Source organism: Danio aesculapii, chromosome 18 (genome assembly GCF_903798145.1).
Source record: "Danio aesculapii chromosome 18, fDanAes4.1, whole genome shotgun sequence".
Classification (NCBI taxonomy): Eukaryota; Metazoa; Chordata; class Actinopteri; order Cypriniformes; family Danionidae; genus Danio; species Danio aesculapii.
In genome coordinates this window covers 42,800,635-42,811,628 of record NC_079452.1, presented here as the reverse complement: position 1 = coordinate 42,811,628, position 10,994 = coordinate 42,800,635, and the positions used below count along the sequence as shown (strand labels likewise).

Genomic DNA, 10,994 nt, shown 5'->3' with positions numbered 1-10,994 from the left:
CTCGTTCAAACTACTGAGCTGAATCAACACAATTCTTGAGATTTCATTGGGACAACTTAATTTTTTTATGTTCAATCCACATAAATTTGCTAAAAGTGTTAAGTTAACTTAATCAATTTGTGTTGGGACAACATGAATGAATTGTGTGGAACCCTTTTTACAGTGTTTGGGAAATATTTAAAAAAAAAAAAATCAAAAGAAGGCTAATAATTCTGCTTCAGCTTCAACTGTATATATATATATATCACTATTTTAGTCATTCTGCACAACATCCAGAGTAAAACCATCCATTATAATACCAAATATAAATTCTTTATTATTTTCTGTACAACTTTATATAAGGCGAGCACAAACATGCTAGTCACACCTCAACATAAAATACATTATTAAAAATCATTATCATCACGTAAGAGTTAAGACTAGCGTTCCCATCTTTGTAGAGAGTGATATGATTGTCTTGATTAGGACACGAGAATGTTTCCAGTCTTACACATTTCATTAACGTTATTGCGAATTATAAAAAAAACTATGAAACTATTTAAAGGCACTTTATCCCTCCAGTTATTCCAGCACAGACCAAAGTCCAGTTTGAGTTACAGCAATACTCCAGTTATAAACACGACAATTAAAAAGTGATAGAGTTAATACTTGACGCTTAAAACAAAAACAGTGCCTGAGCCCTTATTGGCTGACTTTCCAAACAAACACGCTCCGTCTAGAACATCTAAACCACAAAAGACTTATAAAATGAAGTCTGTAGTCATTTGTGTTCCTGGATCTGTCATGTCATGATGTAAAGTGTGAGATCACCATGAGTGTAGTGTGGATCATGGTGTGAAGCTCTGCATCTGTCTGTGTTTACAGGCACGATCTCAGTCATCAGAGCGCAGGGGCGATTTGATGGTTCATTTGGGGTGGTCCGAGGAAACCCAATCTCTGTTTATTCTTTCTCTGCTCCGTCATCTAGAAAAACACATAAACATACATGTTAACTAGAGACAAGAGCCTAAATGAGGGCCATCATAGTGATATTTTTAAACCAATCACTGGTTGTTTGTTCATTTGTCCAATAGTGATGTCAAAACCCAACACCAATTCACCTCAATACTTTCCTATGGGCTTTTCTAACAGTTTCTAACAGTAAACTTTGTGGTGAACATGACGTGAGATACTCAATATGACTGTTGAGGCTGTTGTTTATTTCATAAAAATATGGATTATTTTAAAATTTACTACAAGACCTCCAGGTTCTTTCAAGTCACATAAACCACAGACCTTAAATCATCACTCATATTTATGTAACAAAAAAAAGAAAAACCAATAGGAAAAGCTTGAGGGAATCACTGGTGATTTAGATTTCTGGGTTGAGGAAATCTAAGCTCATACAGATTTCACTTGTAAATCAAGCAGCTTTCTGTTAGGCAATGTACAATTTTGTAAAACCAAAGCAAACACTGTATATCTGAAGAGTTTTCACAATGTGTAGACTCCGTTTGACATGGCTGCATCTTATTGATCAACGTATTAAAAACGGGTTATCATTTTAACGGCAATGAACGTCATTGTTGTGGGTAATGAATTCCAACTACCTCGATTTATGTAATCAGATTACTTTACCAAGTAAAAAGTAACAACTTTAGGTGCAGTAGGTGATCTGCCAGAATGCTACATTAGCATAATTGAAAAAAATTTACACCTCTCCCCTACAATCCAAAGCCATGCTTCCTTAAGTCATAAATACGCACCGAATAGATGACAATCTGATGACGATAGACAACCTTATAAAGCCACACATTCTGACTTTCTCCTTAATAATATAACTCCATTAAAGTATTGTTTGCAAAACCTAAATAGTGAAATCATATGATCAGCCAATGACTATAAAATACAACATTGTTCAGTCAATGAAACAGTGTTAATGTTGTTTTGAAGTTATCCCTACACACTATTTCAGACCCAATATTCAGAGTAACGTTAGAGTGGGAGCATTTCACAGGTTGTCACTGTTCAAAAATGAATGAATGTGCGAATATAAATCAAACTTCACCTCAGTAAAGCTATTTAGGCTGAAGAGCACGGTTTACTTCTGTTTCATTATTCAACTAAATCAAAATCAGATCAGAAATATCCTGTCATCTCTTTACATTACACTTACGTTACCAAGACAATGAGTGACTTTCCATTTTCAATTGTGCTTGCTGATCTTTGTACATCGCTTGTTTTCATCTCTTATTACACTTGAATAACTAAATGAATGCTTATGTCTATTTAACCAACTATATTATCAATGCTGTAAAGCAGGGATGTCCACACTTGGTCCTGGAGGGCCGGTGTCCTGCAAAGTTTAGTTCCAACCCCAATCAGACACAGCTGGCCTAGCTAATCAAGCTCTTACTAGGCTTTCTGGAAACATTCTTGCAGGTGTGTTAAAGCAAGTTGGAGCTAAAACGTGCAGGACACTGGCCCTCCAGGACCAAGTTTGGACACCCCTGCTGTAAAGGATACCCCATGAGCTTAAAAAGTCGATCTTTCGCCGGACGTTTTCACTGGCTGATACCCACCTCCGTGCCAATTCATATAAAAAATAGCACATATAATAACGTAAGCTTTGTGTGACTAAAATAGTTTTAAAGCATACCTGTCTAAAAGTAATACTTTAGTCATGGTGTCATCCTTCAGACTGTTGTTTTGAACTGCACAGGGCTCGAAATTAACCTTTTTTCTTGGTAGCACCGGTGCTCCTAACTTCAAAAATGTAGGCACACCAGATGAAATTTAGTTGCAGCCACCAAAAATTAAATTTTTGGTGCACCGTTTTATACTAACAGATTCTATTATATATTAACACTCTAGTCACAACTAACAAATAAACAAAAATCTGCATGCGCTCACCAGCCCTGCACGCACTGCTTGATGTGAATGAGATGAACTGAATTAACGATAATAACTGTGTTGTTCTCACGGGTGGTGTCTGATATTGCACAGATGATATTGACATATAACTTATTATTTGCATACGTCATCTTAATAGCAATAACGGTCTTTTCATGAGCTGCAATAATAGTTTCATCTCAGTGAATGCATGCTCTTGAGAGATAGTGAATGCGGTGTCAGTCACACGACTGACAGGATTGTGACGATTAAATGAAGGATTAAATAACGTTAGAACGTTAGATCTTGGGCTTAAAATGTGTAGATTCAGTTGCAAACACGCATGTCTTTGGAATGTGGGGGAGACCGGAGCACCCAGAGAAAACCCACGTGAACACGGGGAGAACATGCAAACTCCACACAGAGAATGCCAGCAGACCCAGTCGAGACTTGAAACAGCGACTTTCTTGCTGTGAGGCGACAGTGCTAACCACTGCACCACCAAAATAGAGAGGGGTCTGGCTGCAGACTCCGTGCAGTGCAATCTGAGCTGCATCCAGTGGTTTTTAATGGGCTCACCTAACCCCACCCTTAACCCGAGCCCTCACAGTGACATCACTCACTCCATTTGAGTGCATTGTGTCTGACATTGCATCGCTGAGGGATGCAATCTCAGCTTGCATCATAAAGGCTGCATCCAGATACTATTGCCAAAATACACTCAACAGAAGTAAAAAAAAAAAAAGTAAAAAAAAAAAAAAAGTAAAAAAAAAAGTCAAACTCATTTGAAGCTAAATGAGAAGGACAGAATTGCCATGTCTGCCTGAATTATTCCTATACTATATCTATTTGACCTCATGGCTGTTCCAGACAAAAAAGAAGACCAACCAAACATAAGTCGAAACATAAAAACAAGGACGGAACAATCTGTTCTGCACTGAATCAGAACAAATCTGTTTGCCTGAACACATGACGGGTTTGGATTTCACTGGATCTGAGCCTGGCTTGGAGCTGAGAGGTGAGGAGGATCTGTTTAATTAGGCCTGGCTGTCGGAGGAGAAATCACTTTAATAAGTTATTTAACATCCAGCAGGAGAATTACAGTAAGGCCTCTCCTCGTGACCGGCAGCTGGAGGATGTGAGAGGCACCGCCGTGTGCTTAATAGTTCTGGTTCCACTCTTTCCGACTCACTGGTTTGGATCAGTGCCTATTCTCAATGACTTTGCAGTTTCTGTGTCCCGAGTTCAGCACTGAAGTCAAACAAACATCTATTTTTTTTTTCTAACGTCATCCCAAGCTCTGCCTTTCGCTGTGTCATGTGAATGGGTTAAAGTGTTTGTGCGGATCACATGTGGGCCAGGCAGGTGATGGTAGCGATTCGCTGAACATCCGTATCGCCCCGGGGCAGCAGAACCGCACCCTCACCCCGCTGATGACGCACTTCCACTCAATAGTGCACACTTCAGATGCCCCGTGAGGAGAAACACTGCTTTTACCTGTTCTTTTAGCTCCGACAACTGACTGGACAGCTGAGCCACGAGCGACACGGTGGTGTCCAGACGCTCCTGCAGCGAGCGGATCTCATTCTGCTCACTCTCTCCCTCAGAGCTGACCAGAGACATGGCTCGCATTCGAGGAAACCAGTCCAGATTCTTCTCCTGAACCAAACACACAAAAAGAAATGTTAGCAAATATTAGCAAAGATTAGCAAAGAAATGCAGCAAATATTATTAGCCGTTTTGCAGATAACATAATCGAAACACACTTTACTATATACTGTCAAGCCCGCCAAGTGTTAAGCAAGCTACTTGAAATGTTTAGTGAGCAAAGCTATTAGCTACTCTACTTAAAATGTAGCTTAACTAAACTAAAAGCTACCCTTTGGGAAATGTAGCAAGCTAAGCTAAAAGCTACTGGGCAAAAGTGTCTTAGCTATATCTGAGCTATTTTTTGCAATTTTCATTTAAAATCGAAACAACTTAAAGCCAAGTCAATCATATCTTAGTGATCAATAAAACTGTCAGTGAAACAGGAGGCAGAATTGTTCGGTTCAATTATTTACTGTAAATAATATTCAGTACTAAACAGAAAAAATTATTGTATATAACAGCAAAAACAAAATAATCCAATAAAACCAGGTGTTACATATTTAAAATACTACAGTAATTTATAGAAAAGGGAAATATTTAGGAATAAGCATTATATTGTATATATATTTACAACTCTTCATTAATGAATTACACTACATAATGTAGTATCATTAGTAACTACCATGAATCATAAACTAATAGTAATTGCTATAGAATACTTTCACCTTTACTACAGTAAACTATTGCATCTTAACATGTACTTCTCGAGGTATGGTCATGAGGAATCCTGTTCCACGGAAAAACAGGAAGATGAAGAAATCGTCATTCTCGCCATCATATTGATTTACTTTCATTGGCTAGACACCGGCCTCACAACTCTGTGAATGTCTGTGGCGTCACTTATTGTTCCACAATCGGTAAATGTAGCTTGTGTGGACGCTACTGCACTACTTGCTTAAAATAATAGCTTCGCTACTGAAAAGCTTTTGATTTAGAAGGTAGCAATGCTTCCGACACGCTACTGAGAAATGTAGTTAAGCTAGTGACGCTACTGCTCAACACTGCAAGCCTAAAAGTATTCATTTAATACTTAAGCTAGAAATGTACATTAATAAAAATAAACAGCCCTTTAAAATTCATTTAAAAACACTACTTTGATGTTCCAACATTTAAAAAAAATCATTGTTTTTACTGTGGTTTTGATCAAATAAATGCAGTCTTAATGAGCATAATGCCTCATTCACACTAGCAGCGACTTTGTAGCTGCCTGTTGCTTTGGGTGGCGATCTGCTACAAACGCAGGTCTGTGAAGGTCTACAGCACGGGGAATACAACTGGCCTCTGAGCAAGCTGAGAGAGGATCACATGAGCTCTACTAGTGCTCCTATTGGCTGTCGTTCAAGAAAGTTACCCTTCATTAGCATAAAGTTGAAGAATTTTCAACTTTGTTGCGTCGCTCGACACGCCCACCTGATCGCAGTGGTCGCTGATGCTCACGAAGACAGAGGTCGCTCACTCTCCATTGAAATGAACGGTTGCTTGTCGCTTTGCCTCTCTGAGTCGCTCATAGTGTAAATGAGGTTTAAGAGAGAGCAAACTTTCACAAAATATGAACAATCTTCATGCACCCTATCATACACCCGGCGCAAAACGGTGCAAGACGTGTTTGACGCGGTTTGTTGCTATTTTCGGACCAGTGCAACAGTAATTTTCATGTTTCGCGCCACATTGTTTAAATAGCAAATCCAATTGCACCACTTTGTGGACTCATGGGTGTGCTGGTCTAGAAAGGAGGTGTGTTAAGGGGCATCGTTGGCACGTTGCTATTCTGAGAAACTGAAATAAACCGCACCATTAACTAAGTAAAAGCTGGTCCAGCACAGAGCGCGTTAGTTGTGCACCTATGCAGGTTCAAATGCTTAACACACTAGATGTACAGCAATACACAAATATCTTTACATATGAAATAAAAATCAAAGGATTAAAATGTTACTAAAAATATTATTTTCTACATAAATGTAAAAACCACTGCCTCCATGCCTTCTTCATGTCGGGAGGCTTTTTCAATTTATTCATGACAATTTGCATTTTCCTTATAATGTTATTATTAGCAGTATTATTTATTCTATGCATATTTATATTTGTTTTAATAAAAGTAAGTTTAGATTTGTCCATCCGTCGGGTTTTGGAGAAGTATGCATCACCATTTGGAATGCAAGAATAGGATATAATTTTTGACCACACTTCGGTATTATTGTTTATTTAGTCGTTTGCTGGAAACTAGAACTGAATTTAGAAGTAGTTCTGAAACAAATCTTTGCACTTAACAAACTAAATTAAATACGTAGGCTGATGGATGTCTTCAGTGGAGTGCGTACAACACCGTTTCCTTATCTATAAAAGTAAAGGAGTAAAGTAAAGGGTAAAAGTAAAGTAAAGAGAAAGTAAAGAGGCCGAATGGAGGAGACTCGATCTTTATCCTTCTGCTGCAGGTGGTTTGTTTAACTGTTTTCTTGTTAGCAAAGCATTCAGTTTTTTCTCTTCCACAGTCCGCCATATAAATAGCAAATGTTCCTTGGCGCAACCAACTCTTAAAGGGAATGGTAGATGAGACTCTGATTGGTTTAATGCACGATATGCTCAAAACACACTCAGAACTCATTAAGAAAATAAGCACAACCCTGTTAGACTATGTGCCAGGCCGCAAAATGGATTTTTCCATCCTTAAAATAGCAAAAGTGGATTCGGGCACGCCTTTAATAGTTTTGCGTATTCGACTTTGCATTTAAATCGTTAAAATAGAGCCCTATATGTTTATACAGTATGTGCTTTCTAAAAATGGCTAATAGAAATCTTGGACAAATAACTTCATGCTACCAGAGCAGAAAGGTACAAGGTCCCTTTGCAGAACCTTCATATTCATTGTTCCTAGCAGGTGAAGTTATAAATCTGATATCTGAAATGTTGAATCCCTGACAACATTAAAGAGACCTCTCTTCATTGAACACATCCTTAATAAAATCCCAATGCTTATTTTTTCTGTTTTATTGCTTCTTCACATTTAATTAATTATCTTTAAGAGATTTTTAATACAAGTATCTGCTAAATAAATACATATCAATTGGCTAAATAATTACCAATTACCAACAAAACACTGAGGCACATTACAGACGTTAACGGGAACACAACAAACAGCAGGTGGTCTCAAGTATGACAGCAAATCTTTGTCAAAAAAAAAAATCTGAATGTGTTACTAATCCGTCTTTAATGGCTGTAGAGTTTAACGACAGGACTTCTTGAAGGATGTTTTCCCTTCTGACAGTCTCACACTCTACAAGTACAGCAGTAGAGTTTTGTTGCATAACAGCTGCTGTTAAAGGCCTCAAAGACTGAAGCGCACCAAAGCACAGCGTGTTGTCAATGAGTAACTGATGCTCAAAAAAAGCAGAGGCACATGGTGGGCTGCTAAAAAAAATGGGTCATAAGTCTGTTCAGAATGGGTCATGGGGAGAAAGGATGCAAGTATACTGTACACTGCTGTTCAAAAGTCTGGGGTCGAATTAATAGGTAATTTTTAAATCATGATTTATAGCACACTTCTTGTGACTTAGCCATTATTTTGTCACCATTTGCACAACGCATCACATAATAGTTAGATGCACAAATTTACTCCATGTAGGTGAGTGGGCTTGACAAACAACCTGTAGGACACACTCCTCCTGTCTTAATGCACCAGACATTTTGTTAGAAATACTCATATGATTTACATGCTTGTATCTATGTTTATTTACACAACTACTATTTTCATTTATAGCACTTCATTTTTGCTATCAATATTTGATGTCTTGTTCAAATACATTATGAACAGCATCTACACTAATTATTTTCTTTATGATCTATTTCCACTTGGGGATACTTATCCCGAGGCCTCTAGAGAACATGCAGCGCCACTGATGTGATCCAAGACCTGTGATGAGATAATCCCAAGGTTCCCATAATCCCGGACAAGGCCGTATCCTGAGCAGATGCCATGGTGGTCACGGAGGAGCAGAAAGCATGAGAGCATGCAGTTCTGTACAAGAAGTTTGGCCAGAGAAGTAATGGTCATGCCTAACTAAGCCTGGTTTCTCTCAAGGTTTTTTCTTTCACTTTCATCAGTTGGTGAAGTTTGTTTCTTGCCACGGTCGCATGCACATGGATGAATTTTCTCCTCAGTGTTTGGACTTTTAGCAGTGAAACTTAAACCACACTGAACTGAACTAAACTAAATAGAACTTCAACTCTGAAAACTGGACTGACACAGTTTCAATTTACTTTAATCTTTTATCTTAAGCTCCTTTGACACAATCTACATTGTTAAAGTGCTATAGAAGGATGTTTAACTCTAGAAATACCAATGCAGCCATTTTTACCTTTTTCTTTAGAGTACTTGCTAAAATGAAACCCATATAGATATAGCACCCTGACATTTCTTAAATTTGACCTATAATTTAAACTAATATTATTTTATCAAAATGACAAAACACTGAAGAGCTCTGAATATTTGTACCTTCAAATTTCCATAATGGTTAAATCAATTGTAAAGTACAATTATTATATTATTTTAGAGTACACTACTATTTTTCTAACAAATCAATACATGTTTTTGTTAGTTACTGTACGTCATGATTTGTTTTTATTTTACAAAAACATTAACAGTACATTCATGCTTTTTGAATTTGAACTTATTTACAGTAGCTACAATTCTGTGGTCGTTTGTGAACTAAAACATTTTCACATTAATTACTAATTTTAATGTTTGTCCTGAATATTTATCATTATATATTCTAACATACAGTACCAGATCTATTTATGATGGATTTAGCTTCCAATGGAGGCAGCACTGAATTATTTCTAATTACTCTAAAGCAGGGGTGCCCAAACTTTTTCTTAGAAAGGGCCAAAAACCAAGCTTGATTGAGGGCTGTAGGCTGAAGTTAATTATACCAAACCGTATTACATTAAATTTGCCATGTGTAATTTTGTATTTATTTGCTAATATTTAAAAATAACTAGAAAAAGTTGCTTTAAAACATTAATTAATGATACAGTAACATATTATAATAAACTTATAGTAAAAACATAAACAATCCCATTTATATCACAATGGAGTTCAACGCTGAATACACTAGTCGAGCTACCTTTGCCTTTGCTTTGCTTTGATTTGCTTGCCGATGTCTTGTGTATTGCCCTCAATCTGTAAAGTGACAGTATCTACATTTTTAAAAGTCTGTTTCATTTACAACATTTAAATGAAATGTTTAGTTTTAGTTGTCCTTTTTATTTAGCTCCTCAAGTAAACAAAGAAACAAAGGCTACGCTAAATTCGAAATGATGATAGAGATCATCATCATCTATCATCAGATTCGCCCTCTTTTTTGAGATGGGATGGCTGGGCCAAACCAAGGGTTACCATGGGCAAACTTTGGCCCGCAGACCCTACTTTGGGCATCTCTGCTCTAAAGCACTGTAAAGCCCAAAATTCATAATGTGGAATTATGAAAAAAAAATGATGTAATAATTTCAATCTATGTTTATTTTTTATTATTATAATTATTCTGCTACAGTTGATATTTGTTAGCGTTTAAGGGTTATGATAAAACATTTTCACTGATGAAAAAAAAGTTCCTTTCTTGTTTTGCAGGGCACAAAGTGAGGCCATCACCTTCAGGGGAAGTAGTCTTTACATGATTAAATATTACAGAAAAGATCATAGAATATAACAAAAGACATTCAAAGCTTTTTTCTAAACCCTAAACAGAAGAAAAAATGTCATTTTGTATGTAAATCTGACCTGACAAAGATGACATTCGGTTTATCTAGTTTGAGTAGAATTCCAGTAGTTTCAGTTTTAACACAAAACTGCATTTTCTTCAAACTTTTTACAGGTAAACAGACAACTTTCAAAAAAAAAAAAAAAAAAAAAAAAAAAACTAAAAAAGTCCAAAAAGAACATCTAAAAACTAAACTTAATTAAAAATCCATATAATTAATACATGGAAACACACTAAAGCACATGTCAAAAAAATATTGCAGAGGGAAAAATGTTTCAGAATTAAGCAGACAATAGAGCAGCAAATGTTTAGTTTAGTTTTTTATCTTGATTATATTTCAACAAGTCAAGGTGTCAAAAAGTCAAAGAAGCCTCCTATTGGCTGTAAACCAACCAAGTACAGTACAGTTCATCCATGCAGAATTACTAAACATAGCAACATGACATGATAAATGACAACATTATCCTAAATGTGTGTGGAAGCAACGTGAATTCACTGAAATGTATCTGTACATACTATAAATACAATGTGCCATCAGTGTTTCGAGAGTGTACATACAGGGTTTGTTTCATATGTGCTTACACATTGTTTCACCATGTGCCTTTCATTCATAATAATAGACTCAAAAGTGCTTAATGGATGACCTCAGTATGTTATGGCAATCATCTTTAGCTTGATTACAATGCTTATCCATCAAAACTTTACTAGCAAGACACTGGT

General features: G+C 36.7%; 1 protein-coding gene across 1 annotated transcript in view; it reads right to left on the bottom strand.

Moving 5' to 3' along the window:
- Nucleotides 1-290: 290 nt before the first annotated feature.
- Nucleotides 291-10,994, bottom strand: part of itpr2 (inositol 1,4,5-trisphosphate receptor, type 2) — a 176,602-nt gene continuing 165,898 nt past the window's right edge. The window contains exons 56-57 of the mRNA XM_056478765.1: nucleotides 4,369-4,530; nucleotides 291-963 (exon numbers count right to left, since the gene is read on the bottom strand). Of these exons, the coding sequence (XP_056334740.1) occupies nucleotides 880-963; nucleotides 4,369-4,530 (246 nt within the window). The 3' untranslated portion in view covers nucleotides 291-879. The remainder of the gene's footprint in view (nucleotides 964-4,368; nucleotides 4,531-10,994) is intronic.